Below are 22487 nucleotides of genomic sequence, written 5' to 3' on the forward strand. Positions count from 1 at the left end.
TTTAAAATGCATATAGCATTCAATGCAAATGAATGAAGTCAACATAAGATCAATCAGCTGCTTTGAATACTGACATAGATATGGCTAACTTATTCCATCATCGTTCTGCTTTAAAGTGAATAAAAACACACGACATCCATTTAATTGAGCTAACGTGGAGAATAAGGAGCATGGTTATACTTCATATCAGATTTTTTACATTCAAGATAACCGGCAAGCAAGCGTGCTCGCGTTTGTGTAGCGCACATGTCCGCAGTTCTGCGCAGGTCTGCACAATCCCTCTGCTCCCATTGGTGGAGCCGCGCAGAACTGCGGAAGTCTGCGCTACACGAACGCGACCTGTAGTTTGTATACCAGGATAGCACGCATGCGTATTTTACAGTAGCACCATCGGCTCTCCATATTGTTATTGTTGAATCTCAACAGCTGTTAAAAAACGTACTGCTGAGAGCCATCGCTTGAGATTAGCAACAGTTTGGTGAATGCGGTGCCAACAATGCTGAATAAAACAGCGATGCCTATACATAAACTCAGCGCCATTCAGTATATGTGCTTTGGTTGAAAGCTGGCAGGTAAGTGATCTATACAATACGTTTTTAAAAGTTCCTATACATTTATACTTATTAAGAACCTGTGCAGGACACATTTTACCATCAGTGCATTTGGGATGCATTTGTTTGATACCTCTTCGGACCATTCTGGGATTTATATTGGCACCTCTATTTGTATATCAATTCGAGGGTGATATTATATTTTAGGACGTTTATTGCATTTACAAGCACGGCTACGATTACAGTAACTGTCAAATGTGCTTGTATACCGTTGAATAGTAATAACACATTGTTCCTGGAGTTAAAGTTGTAATATCACCCTCAAAATAACAGTAACGGTGTTTTAATATATTTTTGAAAATATTGTCACTCTTTTAAGAGATCCACTGCTATCTGGCACTGCAGATTTGAAAAACAAGATTTGATAATAAAATATTGCCTTCACACGTGTGTTCACATAGTGCTGTTGTTTATGCAAAAGCTGTGACTCAACCTCCATATCATTAAAAATAAAATGTATTCCAGGCAATTAACCCATTATAAAATGGGCATTATAAAATAAATACAAATGTTTGTATAAGGGTTGTAATAACACTATGACTGCATATTTTATCATTGAACATAAAATATATTCCACAGAGAGAGTTATCAGGCATTACTTTCCAGTTTTCAACAGTAAAGATTAACTACAATCTGGTACATAATCTGTAATTCCAAATGTGGCTATTATGAAGATTGTTATGATAACACACATGAGAGCTCATATGGGTTTATACAGTATAATTCTACTTTGTTTATTGTTTAGGCTGTTGATTCTCAATAGGAAGACAATTAATATGTAGATATACATAAATAAGTTATTCCTAGTATGATATATACCCCTATATGTTCATATGTGCTTGTATTTTTTATTAACTGTACTTCTGCACTTTTGTAATTCTTAAATTATACTTTGTATTTATGCTTAATTTGAATTTTGTATTGAATTGTATTGCTGCACTTTTGTAATGCTTGTGTAACCTATAATTTGCCCCTAAAATGGGGCATACAGTAATAGTAATAATTTGATCTGGTAGTGGTTTGCATGCTGATCCGATAAGAAATTAACTGATTGCAGATTCAACTAAAGCCCAAATTCTGTTTGCTGTTGTTTGTTCAAAGGTATTTTGACAAAGACAAGAACATTTCCTCTAACGGGAGTTAATGGTTCTGCATAACTCTAGATCATTTTCAAGAGGATTACTATGAACCTAATCTGCAAATTCTATAGTTAATGCACTAAAAGGTTAAAACATTATAGTGAAAGCTTTTGATTTTTTGTGCAGACATTTAGATCCCATCCTCTTACTCAGGATAAATATATCGCCAACCTCAATTTCAGACAAAAATACACTGCCTGTATTTTGCTGGTGTTGGGTAATTTCCAATTAAATCTTAATTTTACTTACTCAAGCAAATGGATAGTATGTTTTCCTGGAGATCTTCCCAAAATAAACATTGAATAAATGTGATCACTTATTGTTATTACTATAATCTTATTAAGACTGCTGTTTATAATTATACATTATTGTAAGAATATTAGAGGTTTTCATTGCAAAATGAACTTGGAGGCTTTAAAACACTTATCAGCTTAAATCTCTGATTTGTATTTTGACATTTCTTGTTGTATAGTTATTCTGCAAAGTGTGTAATTATTAAAATAATATTTAATAACCATCTAAACCTATCAAATGAAGAAGTCATGTCAAAAATAAAATAAAATGTAAACTCTTGTGATGACTTCTTAAAGGAGTCAGATTAATAAAATATTTGTGACCTAAGAGGACTGTAATTATTGTTTATTTAAATGTCTCTCCTCAGCCTTAATGTATACATTTGGAGGAGAACCTAATTCTCATAAAAAAACTCATTTGTGTTTGTTGAACTACTTTAAATTGATGGTACGTGCTGTGGGGGGTGCATCTATCAGCCCTGCGTTTTCTCTGACACAGAGCAGTAAAACGCCCCAGCCCTGCTGACAAAGCAGTGCCTTTCTGGCTCCCTCACTGCTGCATGTGAAACAATCACAATGCCAAAGGATTTGGGGGTGCAACTGTCATAGAAACAAACAGGTCACATGGCTAAGCTAGTGACTGCGTGCAAGGCACGATTTCCTCTTGTTAACAGAATAATTCAGATATTGTCAGCTCACTGAGCACGATGATACTGCCAAAAGCCGTTTGGGATCTGGCTTCTTGTCCTGGGAGCACAGCCTGAGGAAGGAAGAAGTAGTGTGTTTCAGGTTGGTGTATTCAGTATGTAAATATACTATTCATAGAGCAATCTTCCTCAAGCATGATGCCTGGGAGTGAGCAAATATATTTCAGGTTTTTGTATTCAGATAAGTACAGCATGCATTGCCTGAGTGATGTAGGAAAATGAAGTGTAACAGGAATTAGAAACAAGTGATTTCATATACATGACAGTGGGATAATAAATATCTCTGCTGTTGGAGTAAACATGCATGTGTTAAAGTGGAATATGCTTTTAAGCACTTACGTGGTTACACATTTGCTATCTTCCAGAATTTGCTAGAACTGAGAGAGCCCATGAGATGCATTTCCTGTAGTACTAGCCTCCTGTTTGTCTGCTCTTATTGGTCACTTGAGCAACACAGCATTTCTTAAGGTGGTCTAGCAGATGAAAATTGATGTGAGGGAGGGGGTCGGTGTGTTTATAATGTGTATTTCACTTAATAATAATAATTAATAATAATATCAAAAACAATCATTTTCCTTTTCTAGATTTTTAGTATTACACAGAAAATAGTCATCTTTAATGACTGTGAAGTGAAAAGACCTGATGATTTAGCCAGATGTTTAAGTACAGAACTAGATTAATCTATAATTAATCTAGTTAATTGATGATAAACAAATTGACCATTATTTAGCTTTCTTTAATATTGTAGTGCTCTGACTGCTGGTGTAAACTGTGTCCTTGGTATATAATGCAGTGCAGCGGGCAGTCCACTCCAGTCTGCTTCAGCAAACCTGCAAACCCCATCTTTGATCCATGCAAAGCAGGAGCTCCATCAAAGAGAGTTACAAGGGATCACGTGACAATTAGTTGCAGTGCCAAAAAATCACACATCTTCCTTGGCTATAAATTATAGGTTTTAAATTTAGAACATGGATACGTGTACTTCCCAGAATACTTTAAATATATCTGACGGACTATAATAAACCCAAGAAGTAAAATGTCTGTGGTTCATAGTGCTTTTTTTGCAAAAACAGCCTAGGTGGTTTCAGAGTAAGTCTGATTTTTTCCATATTGTCAATATGTTTACTGCTAGGTTCAAAAGCTTTTAAGCAGATATGGTTACAGCTTATACGTGTTAACAAATGATCAATGTATGAATAACATTTTTTAACTGAAATATAACTAATTACACCTGTCTAAAAGTATTACAGAAGGCAACAAAACGTGTTTTTTTTGTGTGTGTTTTTTTAAATATAGATCAGCTGCTGGGTGGAGATCCTTCAGAATGGAAATTGATGGACGATTCCGCTATTATTTCCAGCACCCCTGGTCCCGTCTTGTTGTGGCCTATCTTGTGATTTTCTTTAATTTTCTCGTATTTGCTGAAGACCCTGTTTCTCACAGCCAGACGGAGGCCCGTATGAGTGTAGTGGGCAACTGTTTCTCCTTCATTGTGAACAAGTATCCTGGTGGGGGATGGAATGTCCTTAAAGTTCTGTTATGGCTACTGGCAATAATCACAGGGCTGTTTGCAGGGAAGTTCCTCTTTCACCAGCAGCTCTTTGGTAAGTAGCAGTTAAGACATTCCTAGTTAAAAAGTACACACTGCAAAGTCAATTATATATATATATATATGTGTGTGTGTGTATAATTTTTTCATGCAGTTTGCTAGCAACACCACTGTGACCCTGTATTGGATGAAGTGAATCGATGGATGGATGGTAGCAACACATCTTTCCTATTCTATTAAGGTATTACTGCAAACTGTAGCATTGTTTAGAAGGTATAGACCCAATCAATCTTCCTTTGTGGTAATCCTGTACTTTAAGAAAAAAGGCATATTTGTAAGTACAGTGCCATTGCAATGTTTTAGTAGATATGCTTTTATTAAAATTAAGTTCTTTCCCATTTAAAAATATAGGTTGCCTTTTTTCCGAGTGAGAAATGTTGAGACAAACTGCTAATCCATTTACAAGTGGAAACTGTGTAGGTTTTGAAACGTGGAAGATGGGGAATGTACACAGTAACAGTGGTTAAATGTTGCAAATAAAATCATCAGCTGCAAATAACACCACATCACCTTATGATCAGTTACATAACACCATATTAATATTTCTCTGTTGCACAGCTGTTTTAACTTAGTTAACCCACTTATACTGGGGCATCGGGGAAAGGACTGTCTTGGAGCAACACAATACAATGTATTTAAATTAAACAGTAAACAAAATAAAATCTCTAAGCTGATCTGAAATACAGCAGACTACTATGAAATAAAGAACTAGAACCGTCTGTTTCTTTATGAGTGTACACTCACAGGCTGGTGTGCAATTAGGTTTCATATGTGGGCTCAAGAGTGTTATGAGAATTGATCAGAGCAGTATATTATACAGTTATGTAAATCCCAATGAAGGCAGAACATCATTATTTTGCCCACAGTAACCTAGACACCACTCCAACTGGTGGGATGTAGGCACTAATGAGTCCTCACCACACAGCCTCGCATGTTAAATGCAGTATTGATCAGTCATCTAGCTTGGTCTTAAGTTGTATAAAGTCTGTGGGATCCTTAAAATGTATGTATGCAACACATAACCAAGTGAAGTCAGAAAATTATAATTCTATTAGTGTATTTCCTAGACAAAATTGTCCTAGAAAATGTGTATTAAGCATAAACATCCAATCCGCTTTACATTATTAATATGAGGGTCAAGTGTTTTTAAACAAAGGCTGTTAAATGAAGAATTGAGTGTAATGATGGATGTCTGCAAAGAAGTGGGGTAAAATATAAAACCTTAGTAAGATGTATTAATCATAATCTTAGTGTAGTGATATTAGTTCAAGTCACTTCTCTCTGTGCTCCCCAGCATTTTGACAGATGATAAGATGATATGCAGTATAGGGTAAGAGATGCCTCAGGGTATTTAGAGATCTTTTGCTGTTTCACACTGAACTGAAGGCAATATGTTTTCAGCTAGTTCATGGGATGTCCACTTCAGGCTGCATGTGCTTAGGATATTGTCTTTATCAAGGATGCACGTGCTCTCATTCTGGGTCACATCTTCTGTGTTATTAATTTATTTTGCAGACATAACTCAGCTATTTATTTTGCATTATAACTGAGAGTCTTTCTGATAAAGGTCAGAGAGTATAGACCATCATTTTGCTTTATTGTGCCTTAAAAGTCTTCTTGAAAACAAGAGTTTATGAAAAGGAAACTTAATTGGCTGAACAGATTATGTTGAGCAATTGCCTTTTTTATTCATACTCCATCATGTATGACTTTCTGCATTTGAAATGCTCTGGTGTAGGATTTCTATGCATTATACTCTGGTGTTAATGTCTTGGTTACTTTAAATGGACTGAAACATTTGTAGTTTCATATGTTTGTAACTGTATGTTTTATTCTTGCTTCTATTTTAAGGTATATATGGGTCAGTGACGAATAAGGATTTTAAAATGGTAAAAAAAACATTTTTATTATTATAAATCATGATTTCTAGTATCAAAAATATAACTGATAGATTTGCAAATTATTTTACTTTTTTTTGTCAGCATAGAGTGGGTTATAAGTATTTATAGTTCATCTCAACAAACATATTCAGCACAGAAAAAAAAAAATCACAATTAATCTCACAAATTTGGGCTTTTCTATTGACACTGTTGCATTTTTGAAGTTAGTCACCCAAAACATAACACTGAATAATGAAAAATGCTGGGCAATGTCTGAAAATGCTATCTAGTAAAATTATATGATTATTGTTGTATCCTTAACTCAAGGACACTGACATGTATTTTCACAAGAATAATCTGTGTTGTCCTACCTGACTGATCTTGTTACTTGGAATGACATACTGTGAGATTTCATATGGGATGATATCTAAATATATTTAAAGTCTCAGCAACAAAGATGTACTTAAACACTGATTTTGTATTTAAGTGAGAGTGAGAATCACTAAATGTATCATTTTTTTAACAGTAAATAATCAGAAGTGATGCAATACAGTTCCACTCAAGGTATAGGCTATTTGATAAAACCATAGCAGTAAGACATTTTAAGATTTAAAAACATTAACTTAATCATTTTCAGCACATAAACTATTTTTTAGATTATAAAGGAAACATGTAAACATATGCCATTAAAAAAAAAAAGTAAACTGTAACAACATTGTAACTCATTTATGAAGTCAATTCAATTCAATTAATTAACATTTCAACAGATTAAAAAGTATATTGAATGTTTTGATATCATAACATTTAAAATTTATAGGATTGGATTGGATTTATATATTCTCTTAAAACTTGCAAATGGATTCATGGCATCAACATCAAATTAAAACAAAACAATAATGACCATGTTGTCATCTCATTTGTTATTTAAGGACATCCACACAGACAACATTTGCATTAAAACTACATAAATAATGTTATAAATATGTTATTGTGTTGTTAATACAACATGACAATGTAAATGTGATGCCTATATGCTTAAAAATACTCCTAAAAACAATACAATTATAAGCAAGTCACTCCAGAAGTGACATTGTTGGATAACAGAAAGTGTTTGTTTTCCGGTATGACAAAATACAAGTTTTAACTTATAAATCAGGCAATTACTTCACCACTTATATAAATGTATTACTTTGACCTACAACTATTCAATGTCATCTTTCACATTAAATATACTTTTTGTTTTTAAAACAATATTGTAAATGCTTTTTAAGCATTTTTTAAACACCACTGTGACACAGAATTTTGTACCCTAGTGCACCAGTGATTGAAAAGGTCAAATTTTAGGAGAAACTTACTAAACTTTCTGCACAGCCAGGTGGTCCTTCATAATCTTCTGAACGATGCAATGTCCTGTCGCATGGCTAGCAAAATTAATTCTGATGTAAAAATGCACCTGAATGTCTGTTGTCTGGAATGACATTGGAAGAAATCCCAATATGGGGACAAAGGTTTTTTTTAAATGTAAAAATGAAATGAAATTAAAAGTCTTTGCAATATTTTTGGACATTAATGCAAACATTCACACAATTATGCCCAACTATTAGATCTAAGGTTTTATAGTTTTTTTATGAGATTTTGTAACATTTTTGAATTTTCATTTTAGGTGTGGACAGTTATTCGGTATGACATTTTGGATGATTGGAGATTAATAGCTCCTAAAAGTTTATATATTCATGAAAAAAACTCCTATCAGTGAATAAAGACAGGAGTGTAGAGATGTTATGCCGTGTTAATAAAAAATAAATCAATGTAATATTTGTAATATGCTTGGGACACCAAAATGCATGCATCACATCATTGACCCATATACAATTAAATTCATATTTTACCTAGTAGTAGTAGTAGTAGTGATGATAGTCCTGTCTCCCCCCACTACTAACCTACTTACTGTAACATACAATCGCGTATGTATACTACTCCTAATCTGAATAGTACTGCACTGCTTAAACTAAGAGGTTCATGCACACATGTAAACAGACAATAAATAGTAATAATTTAAACACAGAAACACACACACACACACATACATTCCCTGAGAAACAATTGCCTTGGGTTATACGAGTTTTAGTTACAGTGTCATAGTCTAGTAAAGCACAATATAGTACAGAACATTATAATATAGTCTTAAGTACATTACATTAAAATACAGTATGGTGTATTACAAAGCATTATGTATACAAAAATGCCATTGAAAATAATGGAGTGTTTAGAATATTGCTCCTCGATGAGCGAATTGTAACTTCATAATTCATATGGTCAATAACAACAAATAACAACAACAGCAGAAACTACAATAATAATAATAACTATAATAACTTACTACTTACAGTATTGTTCTTAAAGGAGTCAATTTGTTTAATGAAAGCAACTACATTGGATACACCTGCTTCCAACTACGAAACAGCCGTCCTTGTGTGAATGAATGAGTACATGAAGATGGGGAAGCGATTGGAACTTTTGAAAAAGCTTTGCCAAAGTTTAATGAAGTCTAATGCTCAGTTGGGAGGAATGTAGGTCTATGTGTTTATGTAGATTGCATTAAGTTATTCAAATTTGACTTGGAATAGTGCTGGTTGATTGGATTGATCTTTGCAGAGGTATAGTGAGTAATGCAGCAACGTTTAATTGTGTGTTAAAAACAAAACACTTCAAGTTCCCTTTCGCCCTTCTGTTGTGTTCCATTTCCACTCATCCACAATGAAAAGAGCCTGCTAAATGTCACTGTGCCCATTTCTGCACTGGGTCGAGATTGTCGGACTACTTGAATTGACATGGTAACTCTGTCTGAATTCATGCAGAGATAAGTGGCCTTTTTCTTGTAGCTTTTCTGTGACAAATCTATAACCTCATTCTGACAGTCACTGTACTCACAAAAGCTGTTTTTGTTGTCTTCAGTGTCTTGTTTAAAAATTACAAGAGGATTCAGTTATTTCATGGATGAATCCCACCAATATAACATTATATCTTCCAAATCCATATAATAATATTTAATTTGCTATCATGTGCTTCTAGTTTCAGATTTGGGATGTTCCATTTATTCTCACTGACAACTTAACACATAGATCGATGGTCACATGTACTGTAATTTTGTATAAATGTCTAATCAGGTATTGGGTATGGATTGAAATGTATTTTCACAGCTAAAGGAGCATCCTGTCCTTCTGAAACAATTAATATTTGCTTAAAAAAGTAGCAATACACCAAAATACCCTTCTCAATTTTAACGTAATGATCTTGAGAGCTACATCCATGCACATTTTTTACAGATGTTACTTCTGTATCAGGATCATTGGATAACGTTACTGCTGTAAATCAATATAACAATAGGTATTTCCTTTTCAATAGCTCACATGAATTTGTGCTGACTCCAATTGCAAAGCTTAATTTATCGTGCTTTTACAGTGAAATGACCCATCTCATTTGTGTTCCACCATGCGAAAATGGTTGCAAGGGGAAACAGATGAATGATTCTTGTCTAACCTGGGGCAAGTGCATAGATGCCCTCAACTCTGTAAGGACACGGTTCTCAGCATGAAGCAACACGTGAAGATGAAAACACACTAATATTGACCATAACAAGGGCTGGTGAAAGAGAGGAATCAGTCTGCCATGGCTTTGATCTAACTTTGTAGTGCCTTCATTACGTTCTGTATTAGCAGTCCATACGAATATCATAATAGAGTTCAGAAATATTCTTGCTTTTTAACTGAAGAGAAACATACAGTATGAATATTTGAGCAGAAACTGAGTCAACAGAAAGGTAATGTATTTTGAAATGCTATGTCAAGGTCACATTGCATAATGTAGTGTAGTCAGAACAGCACATAACTTTGCAAATCCACTTACACAAAAAGTGTACAAATGTATCAGTGATGGAATTAGACTGGAAAACACTATCAAGGTGATAGTATGCAAAGGTTCACCCGTAATTCAACAGTAATTTAGAGATGGAAAAAGAATTTAAACTACATGAAGGACACATAGTGTTATCTTTATTTTGGGTTTGCTATTTCATGCAGTTAAGCATACCACACAATTCCAAATTCCAGAATGATGGATGTTTCAAAGTCCATATTTCCAGTCTCATGACTATTGTGGTATTATGAGTAATGAGTGTATTGAGGAATTACTTATCAGACACAATCAACTTAATATATCAAATTTCACAGTGTAGTGTGCATGTGCCTTTAAACAACATGCCATCAGATACAAACCTGGCACTAGCCAATTAAGTTTACCAAGACATCATTCCTTATTGTTGAAACTCCAACCCATTCTACGTTATGCACTGCTTAGGATTTCAGTTATGTTATAGTGCCCATGTAGAACAAAATCAACACCCTCATATCGAACATGGTTAAATTATGCAAATGTTTTTATTAAAATAAATCTCAATCAGAAGTTATAAAAAACACAGAGATATGTAATTATAATACTGATTTGACATTCCTTGACCTGTCCTTCTTTCTTATCGAATAATCTTGCCAACTTTTTGTTTTATGTGCTCTTCTGTTGTGAAAGCTATTAGTCTGTGGAGTACAATAATGATGCCATAAACCTCCATGACTCAGTGCAGAATACTTTAATCTTAACAATGTTATTGTAAAATTGCAAGTGAGTCATGCTGAGAATAATGGCATTGAAGCTGTCTTTAATTTCATGTGTTGCCCTAACAAGGTGGGTATTAGTGGGACATATTCCTTCTACAATCCTCATTAACAGAACTGAAGCCCCAGTCGAGGCAAATGTGTTTGTTTTTAGCCTTGTAAGCCTATTAGCAGGGGCATCAAAATGTGTTGATATTGCCCTTCCTATTCACTTATTATTCCTAAAGTGCAGCAGATCAACTGTTATGGCAGTTGGCATAATTATGATTTTAAATGTTTTGTTTTTTGTTTTTTTCCATAAATGTTACTGTCTCCGGTATTTTATGTTGCTTTTGTGGGCAGATTAATGTAAGCGACCCTGTAGGAACCTACTGTCAAAATGATAGATTAAGTTGTTCAGATCAGCTAAAAAGACCTATTTCACATGAAGCATAAAATAGCTAACCGTTGTCTGGCTGGGATTGAAAGAATAATACATATTATTACCAAATGTGTATGTGAATGTTTGAATTTGGTGTCAGTATTATATATATTGTGAGCAAGTTCCCTGTGATGCTGGGTTTAGACATCAAGGTCTAGTGCCGGGTCCCCTACAGATACAGTTTATTGTTAGAGAATGGAGGGAAGCAGTATCACAAAACAATAGACAGATGAACATAAACTGAGAAAAGAAAAAAGCTCTCAGACACCTTATCCGGTGTTTCTATAGGCTTGGTATCATGAGGTTTCACTCATCTCTGCTAAAGTGACTTCAGGGTTGAGGATGCATTCCTGTGTGGCTCCTGCTAGTTGAAAATAGATCATATAAATACATATGCATCATAGGTTTTTAATTCTTAATCTAAAGTTTCTTGTGTGACAGTGACACATGTGAAATTGTCCTGATTTGAGAGATCCCAGGATCACGTGACTAGGTGAACATCCTAACCTCAAAGGTACTACAATTATAAAAATGTGATAAGTGATAGATATTATTGTTGGGCAGAAATATTATAAGTCAGATTAAGTGATTTCAGTTACCCAGGTCATTAAATAATTTTGCATGGCTTTACAATCTGTTTTCATTGTAAAGTTAGTAAAGGTAAATAGATGTAAGATTGGTCCCACTGTTGAATACAGTTGAATTTCCTTTGTACCACTTGGTAATGAGAGGGTGTTGGATGTCCCATGGCCACCTAATGAATAAAATAATAAATAGTTATTCACTTCAGTTTCACTTTTTCTTTTCAATGTCACATTCGCATTTTAATTTAATCCTGAAGTACAGTTAAAGGTTTAATAAATGTCTCTTGAACTACATATTTAGCAGCATCAGTATCAACAAAGAGTTTAAATCAAAACCTCAACCCATCAACTTAATTTTATATTTATTGTGTCTTAGTGCAAATTACTTACGTTAAGTAAAATGATTTATTATTGGAGCTATATTTTGTATTTGCTGTTGCTTAGGCACTACATCATGTTCACGAACTGTCACAAGAGGTATTTCCTGTTGTGTGAGACAATATTGACTTCTGCAGGTCTATCATACACTGTACACATCTTTTTATAGATGCTTTCCTAGGGAAGAGGAAATTGTTTTTTTAAGGTTACCCTATTTTTATATCTGGGCATTTTCCCAGTACAGTACAACACATTTATTTTACTAATTATTGTCTTTTGAAAGGATATTTTAAGTGACTTATACATATTTATGAAATTGCTATGTCTGGGGGAAGTCTGCCTAGTCTTGGTGCAGTGGCACCTGTTGTACAGACAACAACACCACTGTCTTTCTAAATTTATATATGCACATAATGGAAAATAGTAGTTTTGCAGTGTATAGAATAAATGCTATTCTGCACCCATTGATTTACAAAGAAATAACTCGTATTTACATTTATGCTCAATCTGAACTATTGTGCTATATAATGTAAATCAACTGGTTCTAGTTTAGCTTACCTGAGGCATATATGATCATTCTGACTAATTCTCCAGTTTCTGAACCTCGTAGTATCAGTATTGAAAATTTACATTTTGCAATAATAATAATAATAATAATAACAATAAACCTTCTAGCTTTGTGCCTTACTGATGGCTACATGCATGGCATTGTCACCACACTGCACTCTGCACACACACCTGGAGTTCAGCAGGCATGTGTATTCTGCCAGAGCTGATGAAATTAAGCAATCAAGCTACGTGAAGCACACATTGCAGGTTGTCATTAAGGCAGCTTTTACCAATATGAATCAAGCTATTTGCACATTTCTTTTTCCCCAGAATATTTATTTGGTTTCATTCACATTTATCAGTCTCTTATACATGTTTATTATTATTTCAATTGAGTCTGTTGATTAGCGAAGTCGTTTGGCTTTTGTATATTTGTATATTTCCTGGTTTTATTTACTGTCTAAAATGAAACAACATACAAACAAAAGGTTTAACAGCAGATACTTGAAACTAGTCAGAAAATAAAGTAGTGGAAAAATGTTAATCTAACACCCACCATTATAAAAATGGGCCAACATTATACAAATTTTGTATGCAAGTTGTATCATATTTAATCTATTTGAAGAAAATAGTTTACAATGCAACTCTATTAAAGTATGCAGTGCCTTTTTAACAAACAATTTAATATGACATAGTTGTTAAGAGTCTGTAAGCCCTTAGCAGTAGTTTTTTTGTTGTTGTTTTTACAAGCCTCATAAAGCATTCTTGTCACGGCTCCATTCCTGAAATCCCTGCTAGTGTGTCAGTAGTCTGATTGATTCTATCATTTTTCTGCTGTTAGGCACTAGGGGGAATGGAATGAAAGCACATTCCTATAAAGTGATGCCAGCCATTAGATTTATCGCTCTGTATGAGAAGAGTAGGTGCCCTTGGTTTGTCTGCATTTGATTTGACCTCAAGCCAGCAATATTACTTGGGCAGTAGCTCCACAACACTGTAGCAATGCCTGTGTCTCCTCTTGGACATATAGAGGCCAAGGTTAACACAAAGCCTTGGGCACATTTTTCTCTGACTAGTTCTTGTTGTTGTGGCCTTCATGGCTATAGGAAGACATGTGCTGCTGTCGAATTGGATTTCTGTCAATGTGCGTGCAATAAACTTCACCCACAATTGATTTAAGGAGGTGAAGCGGACGTGTTTTTTTGAAGCCCCCAGTGACAGAAAAATATGATTTTCATTCTGTTCATTTTGAACTAGTGTTGCCAAGGTTAAAATGTTTTTTGAGAGAAATCATACCTGATAAAAATGGATAATAATAATAATAATAATAATAATAATAATAATAAAAGTCTGTCATGACAAACAACTCTAAAACTTGTCCTAAATGTTCTTGTTTTCTAAGTGATTCAAAGATTGAACTCACAAGCAAAATAAAACATATTTTGGATTTCAGACTGAAAAAACTGAAGGCTTGCTTTGTTATAAAAAATACAATAACAGCTTTTATTATAGATGCCTGGCAGAAGCCACTTTAAAGCCATCAACATGTACAGTGTAGCACAGTCAGATCCTTATTCCCACTTGAGAGGAGATTGAAATTCTGCATTTAGGCAGGCTTTCAGTCTCCACTGACATTCTTTCCCCTTTTTGGACTCCTGCAAGCAGCTGCCGTTCTCCTCTTTTTGTCTCTATAATTCAGTCTTTTCACTATTGGAGTAAACAGCTATATAAATGTATGTTTGTTTGCAAGATTACATTATTTTCGCTCAATGGGACTGGGGAATTAAACTAATTCGCTTTTCACTTGACTTAGATATGTAATAATTTGTTCCACAGTGTTGTGATGAATTCCCATTAGATGGCCAAGACACAAATCAGTCACTGCCTTTTTTTACGACATACTTTAGATCTAAAAGATTAATGTTTGACAGATGCGAAAAATGTGATTGAGAATTTATGGCGTAAACTACATCATTATTTATGGAATAAATCTGCATTAATGAAAGCAGTGTTTTCCTAAAGCTTTGTTTTCCCTGACACAAATGTTTCTTAATTTATTTAGGCTGCATCTAAACTATTACGACATCGTGCATTGAATGATATCTCTGTGGCAAGCCAGGCTTACGCTAAAGTAAAATAGAAACTAATGTTAAAACAATACCAGCAGGACCAAGCGCAAAAGCATTTGGTCATTTTGTAAACTTTACACATTTGAGTCGTGTTGTGTACTATTGTCTCAAGCACAACTCTGAGTGCCTGAGACAAAAAGTCCCCAGAAAACTCTACAGTGAAAGACTGGTCCTTGGACACAGGAGGTTTGAACCCTCTCTCCAGTCTAGACGGCATGATTTCACCATAGCTGTGATACATTCACTGTTTATTTAGTACATGCAAGGAGGTGCAGAAGAAAGTGGAGAAAAAACAAATGGATTTATTACATTCATGACATTCATGCTTACTCTTAACATTGATTTTGTAATGGCACATAACGTTGATTTATGCTCAAATGTGGCTTAGTTATATTCACTAACATCCATGTTTGGTTTCGTTTTTATTGCCAGATCCAGAATTATACTCAGTTCTGATTGTAATGTTGTTAATGTCTTGATTAGTTTCCCCCCCCTTGATCTATCAATGACATTATATGATAGAGTTTATATAGATTAATTTGATGGGATACCAGTGTCATGGGCTGCTTACATGAACAGTGTATCGCCCAGCTCTGCCTTGTGCTGAACTCGTCCATATCTCAGTGTTGCTGAGGCCCCTGCCAGCAGCCAGTCCATGTCTCAGTCTAAACCGGGCCCTGCAGAGTGTAGACAGCAGGACTCCACATTATGTTCACATGTTCACACACATTACTAATTTATCATTCTTCAATTATTTACAGTCATTTCACCTAATTTCACAATGTTCTCTATTGTGAAAACGTGATGCATTTGTTATTAAAGACATTCCAATAGCCGTTTCTACATGTGGATGATTTCCCTAGTTATGTCATGATGATTTATCACAACAATGTATTTATTTACCATAAACAGCTATTGTTGATCTCACTGCTTTAAATCAGAGCACATTAAATCAACAAAAATAGACTATTGGGTGAGGGCTGTTTTAGTTGTTTGTCAGGGTGATGTATAATTGGCCAAAAAAAGGATACTTAACAAAGACTTGGACATGAACCTCTTTACCTTTTGTGGCAGGCATTTCAAAGCACAAATTAATTCCCGTTGGTACTGCTTTGTGCCCCAGCGCTGCATCAAACATGCACACATGCAAAAATAAGAGATTGATCTCAGTTGTTGTTGTCCAGAATTCATCAGAAAATGTCACAGGACTTGTTTTGTGATATTAGACTGAACAAAAACAAATGAGGAAAAATGCATTCCAAGTTTACAGAATAACCGTGACTTGCATAGTTTTCATAAATGTATTCACAGAGGCCACTAGATGGTGCTCCAAGGCACTTCAGTATTGGATTTTTCAATCCAAAATGAACTTTCACAGACGTTATAAGTCTTTTATGTGTGGATGTATGTATTAGGAGACATTTTTACACAGGGCAACATAGCATTGTCAAAAAATATACACTTTCCAATAAACATAATAGAATAAGAGCAAACATTTTAGATTATATATATATATATATAAATACAGTTGTGTATGAAGCTTACAGCTCCATTGTAAACATAGACATTTTATTTCACAAGATTTATGGTCAGGCTTAACATTAAACGTGTAGCATTACTTAAGTGAGCTATTTTAGATATTATCACTTGGAGACTCTTACATTAATTAATAATAAATGTTAAATACTGTATAGTTCCTAAAGTGACCACCAACTACCACTTTAAGCAGAAGCAAGTTGGGAAGTTGAGGGCTTCTTCAGTGAAACTCTGTGCTGCCATTTCAGTTTGTCAAGATGTACTTCTGCGCTGACAGTTTGATGTAAGATGACAGCACTGTCACATCAGTCTCTTTCAGTGTCTTATTTTCTTTCTCGTCGAGGCTTTCATTGTGGTCAAATACAGGACATGAACTTTCACATTTGACCACTCAATCTTTCCAACTATGCTATGCTATGTTGGAGTAGACACAATTGAATAAGTATGTTTTCTGTCCTGCCTTTTTATTTTTGTATACATCAAGAAGACATCTTGAATAATGCTGGGGTCTTATGAGAGTTGGATTTAGGAACTTGTGAGTCATGGGTTTACTGTAGCACAATCTACATACTTATAAGGCAAGTATGTGTTTGAACATAATCCACTGAATAAAGCCTCACAACACAGATCATTCATTTGTCTATCCAGGAAATTGTGTAACATTTATACCTGCAACTTGGTGCAGTGACATTTTTACATAATTGATTGTTCCAATAACTTTTTAGCAAAAAAAACAATATATGGATAATTGTATTGTATACATTTATTAACAGGATCCATAGACACTTGTTTAACAGTGTACAAAAATAAGTAACATTTTAACTTAAACCACAGCATTGTAATTGTTGTTATCTAACCACAGTTCTAGAAAAAAAAAAACATCTTTCATTATGACTTGATAAGCTGAAAGTCAATCTTCAAATCCTGCAAGAAGTATAAAATGATGAAATGTCATCTGCCTTCAGAAAAGAAGGGCAAAGGGAACTGTCCTTCTCTTGATCTATACACTGGTAAAACCCGCCGGTCGTAAAGAAATGGACTCTCTCAAAGCTGGGAGCTCTGCTCTCAAAGTCTGGATTTGAGCTGCTTTAATAGCAACACAATTCTCAAACATTTCCACTACAATCTCCGGGAAATCTTTTGAAATAAAACAATGGCTCATATCACTAAAGAGTGTCAAGCGAGATTCTCACACGTTGTCCGTGACAACAAGATAAGGTCCTTGGACGTTCCCAGCATACAAAGACACCAGACTTAGTTAGCTGTTATAAAGGGAGATAAGCTTTGACTGCAAAGAGGATTGCTCTTAAATTGGTTCTGGTAACATAGGAGACATTCCTCGGATGACTGGGAATATGGATTGGTTATGTAAAACCTGTTTGTTATGCTTTCTGCTTGCTTAAAGTTAAACAAACGTAAATTATGCTCTCACTGTAGAAGATTAATTTACCTTTTAATACAAAATACACCAGATGTAATGTACTGAGCAACTAAGCAAATAACACCATCTTCAGAATTGATTTAAACACACAGTATAATGTTTGTACTTTTGTTAAATATATCTAGAACATTTCCAGTAATTGCCCCTGAAAAAGCCTTTGACACAGTAAGGTCATAGGATGTCTCAAGCCTGTAATAGCCTGAAACAACAATATGGTGTTGGTAACAATTTCAAAGTGATTTTATTTAATTTTTAAGGTCTTCAACACACACACACACACACACACACACACACAGATAAATATCACCATCACCATCAACCTATATCGATCCACAGCTGAATGTAGGCCGCCCCAAGATATATATACACACAAACGTTTTTATTTGTCTCTTTGTGTATGGGTGTCTCGTTGGCACAGTTATTCTCTTCATAACCAATCAGACTTCATTTCACGATGATGTAACTTTTATGACTCCAACTCGTCTCGTCCTGCGGAAGCAGCATATTGTTTTGGTGTGCTGCTTCATTGCCAGCCAGTTCTTTTGAAATCGCTCGCTTGCTAGGATGTAAAGAATGGGGTCCAGGCAGCTGCTGATGCTGCAGATCCCTTCCAGAAATTCATAGGCGGCGGAGAGGGTGCTGATGTTGTTCATATTCACATTCTTGTGGATACGTAGGATGATGAGCGTCATGATCATAATGTGATAGGGGACGAATGACACAATGAAGACGATGATGGCTGCAGATATCAGCATCAATGGCTTCCCTGATTTCCGTCCATTTGTGTTCCTTTTCGGTAAATTTCGAAGTACTTTAACAGTCATTATGTAGCAAGAAATCATGACACTGAAAGGGATGAGAAATCCAATAATGGTTCGTATTATACAAAATATATTAATGTAGATGAAAGGGCCCTTGATATGGTCCAGGCAAATTGTGATATGTTCTTGTCTCTTTACTGCGAAAGCAAGAAAGAAATCAGGAATGCAGCCCAGGAACAGGACAAACCACACAAACATTGAACACATTTTAGCTTTCCCTTGGTTCCACCATTGTAAAGAGCTGATGGGATGAACTGTGCCAACAAACCGATCAAAGCTGATGAGGGTTAGGAAAAATATGCTCCCGTATATGTTTATATTGAAGAATATTTTTTTGAATTGACAAAATGTCTGGGTTTCGTATGCCGTGGGCTTTCGGAGGTTAATGTAAATGGTGAATGGCAATGTCAGAATCCACGCCAAGTCACACAGTATTAGATTGAAGAGAAATATTTGGCTGGTCGTCCATGATTTCTTGCAGCACATATAATTCAGAAGTGCAATAATATTTCCCAGAATTCCTACAGCCAAGGCAAATATGTACAGAATGAGTAAAATGTAGCAGTACCACTGTTTCATCCCAAATTGCCTGCAGAAGACAACGGTCTGGTTTGGGTGTCCTTTAAAGGAAATAAAGCAAGAATTAAATGAAAACCGGTACATCATGAAAGTTGATACTTCACCATGGTCCTATTCACCTGAAGAGATTAAATAGTAACAGATACAAAAATATCAGTTGTGAAATTCAAAAAATCTAATTTAAAACCATACTTAATATACTTCTCAACAATTACTAACAAATATCTAAACCTAATATGCAAATACTGAGTTTCAAACAATATTTATAATAATTTATAACATAATTATAACAATATTTTGATTCTCAATAGAAAATGGTAAATCACAAACTGTGAGAAAATAAGTGTTTAAGCATGGACATGTGGGCACAACGCCTTTTTGTGATTACTGTCTTTATTTAGAAGAGCCCAGACAAAACAACCAGAATCAAAACAGAACAACATCTCAAACCCAAGCATCCTCTTCCCAACACATCTCTCATGGACCAATTGCTAAATGTCAGTAACAAAGTAACATAAATACATAAAAAGGGGGAAACATTAAATGGGCCTCTTCCCACATTACAAGCTGAGAAGCAGAAACATGGCTGACTCCAGCTGTACAGACTAGAGTTCTAGCAGAATAACATCTGCTAAAACACATATCCAGGGTTGACAAGATAATGAATTTGCAGGAAGCCAATGCAGAAATTACATTTTTCTTTTTTTTAGCAGCAGTGAGACAAAATATGTCTTTTGAGAGCAGAACTGTAGGGTCATTATTGAGCAGAAAGGCTCCAAAGGAAGTTCATTAGTATTTTTGACAGTGTGAAGGCAATGCGCCGCACAAAAGCTGCTCCAAGCACCTCGCGCCACACAGCTCCACCCAGTAGAGTGATAAATCCGCTGCACAAAGACCGGGTTTATACACTGTACTGGTTTTACAGATGGTTTTCGTCACCCTAACAACCTTATGTATACACAATGAGCCTCATTACACTCCCAGAAAGAAAGGGCATGTTGCAAGCATTCAGATAAAAGTACTTGGGACGCCATGTTGACTGAATCTACACGTTGGGTTGGGGAAAATCTCATTCTGCATCTTCTGCGTGTGGTCAAGTAAGCTCTGCAATATTGTTCATACTGATATATCTCATCATCCGGATTCCCTGCAAGCTGTTTTCTGAAAATGGGAAAGCCTGTGATTTTAATATTCTTAGTCAAACAAAATATCAGTGACCACATATCAAGTAAAGTTAATAAAAGGTGTCTTCATGCACAGCTAATGCAAAACAAAGCACACTGCCTAGTCCTGACAAGGGCAGACGTTGGCACAAGCCACTATTTGCAAACATTGTGTAAACCTTTGTCAAGGTCTGTGTACTGTGAAAACTAATACAAAATAATTGAACTTCTTACTTGCTCCTTATAAAACCACACTCAACAAGAACTAATAACATCATTTTGTAAAACATTTGTTCTCGGATTCATTCATTTATTTGTTCTTATTATTCCAAACATACATCTTTCCATGCTCCTTTGTGTCGTCCGAAGTTTCTGTGCATTTATTATTATTATTATTTATTTGTTAGCAAATGCCCTTGTCCAGGGCGATTTACAAAATATAGTGACCAGGTTTCACTGCCATAAGTGAGCACTGGAAGTATGAATTGATCAAATCCTTTTTTTTCTTTAGGCAAATGGCTAGTTTTTGTTAAAAGTGTGCTGCTCCTTTTCCCATTTTCCCATATATTTTCCCATTTGTTACATATATATATATATATATATATATATATATATATATATATATATATATAGGTGTGCCGGTTTACTGCCCTTATACCAGCACTTGCCAATCAGGGGAGCTGTGCTTGAGATGTGCTCTCAACAATGTTTAATCATCCCAGGGCTATATATGTACTATGCACCTTGGCACAGTTCCTTGTTGAATAAGATTTGCCTTGGACAGATGCATTAGCTAAATAATAATAATAATAATAATAATAATAATAATAATAATAATAATAATATCATTATGCAGCAGTGTGCAGATTCCAGTCTTTGTAATCTATAATATTTGTTTTACAACTTACACAAATGTATATTTAGGATTATTTATTTAATTATAAGTATACACAATTCTGTACAGTATTTTGACAGCATTTAAAAACAATATCAAAGTCTAGCCCATCTTTAATTTAACTTGTGGTGAAATTGGAATCACACAGACAGGTATATAAAGTATGTTAGAGAAAAACATCCCTAAACTGTGTGAGTGTTTTTCCACTACAGCCTTGAACTAGAGTGATTTATTTATTGATTTGTATTATGATAATACATTTATATATACCGTGTTAGAGAAGGTTGCCAGGGAATAATGCTGAGGCAATTTCCTTTGATAAAGGAATAACATACAAAATGCTTACCCACCACTGCTCATCTCGGCTGATGAGCATAATGAAATGAAAAATGCGATGCAGCTGCAATAAAGATAAGTGAAACACCTGTTCGTGAAACGGATCTGCAATCATTACCTATATATATATATTTGTTTCTGAATTGGTTGGAAAATTATGGCTTTACAGAGCTTCTACAATAGAACGCCTCTTGTATGGTATGTTATATATCATATTTAATGTCTTTTATAATGTGGATCAGTGGTTTAATTGGGTATTTTTCTCTAATTATTGTTGCACATTTTCTCAATTTGCTGTTAGAATTATGCACCGCTGTAACTAAGCAACTAGTGAACAAGTGAAACACTCCAGACATGCAAAGTATCACTTATCTATATATTAAACATGGTAATAGCAATAAATACCTAATGGATATAGAGAGTCTTACAGAGTAAAAGTAGAGATTCATTGATTACATCAATTAGTAACTCTCCATAGCACTTATACACATTCCCATCCCATTGTGTACTGCGTCTTCAGATATTGTATTTTACTGTATTATTTCCACATGGCAAAGGGCAGTGTGTGTATATATATATATATATATATATATATATATATAGCAATTGGTCATTGTAGTTAACTGCTTTCCATTTCAGTAAGACATTTATTTTCTGGTTACAATGTTTTGTAGAGTAATTAGTATAGTGCTGTTTTAGAAAATGTACAAGTGTGTGTTAAGAGAGGCTGTAGAATTTTACTTTGTACT

At 34.8% G+C, this 22487-nt stretch overlaps 2 protein-coding genes across 3 annotated transcripts in view; one reads left to right on the forward strand and one right to left on the reverse strand.

Annotated features, from left to right (window-relative positions):
- Window positions 1-397: 397 nt before the first annotated feature.
- tmem117 (transmembrane protein 117) overlaps window positions 398-22487 on the forward strand; it is an 83851-nt gene continuing 61761 nt past the window's right edge. The window contains exons 1-2 of one of the 2 annotated variants that reach the window (XM_066724385.1): window positions 398-572; window positions 4047-4354. In XM_066724385.1, coding sequence (XP_066580482.1) covers window positions 4075-4354 — 280 coding nt within the window. In that variant the 5' untranslated portion in view covers window positions 398-572; window positions 4047-4074. Of the gene's footprint in view, window positions 573-2561; window positions 2833-4046; window positions 4355-22487 lie in introns of those variants that run through there. The other variant, XM_066724384.1, reaches the window with a different exon arrangement.
- On the reverse strand, window positions 18394-19344 carry LOC136772053 (P2Y purinoceptor 1-like). Its single transcript, XM_066724747.1, has one exon. The coding sequence runs from the start codon at window positions 19342-19344 to the stop codon at window positions 18394-18396; it is 951 nt and encodes a 316-aa protein (XP_066580844.1).

Source organism: Amia ocellicauda, chromosome 15 (genome assembly GCF_036373705.1).
Source record: "Amia ocellicauda isolate fAmiCal2 chromosome 15, fAmiCal2.hap1, whole genome shotgun sequence".
NCBI lineage: Eukaryota > Metazoa > Chordata > Actinopteri > Amiiformes > Amiidae > Amia > Amia ocellicauda.

Excerpts from the sequence above, each read along its gene's own strand:
- LOC136772053 (XM_066724747.1), bottom strand. The coding sequence starts at position 19,344 with ATGAAACAGTGGTACTGCTACATTTTACTCATTCTGTACATATTTGCC.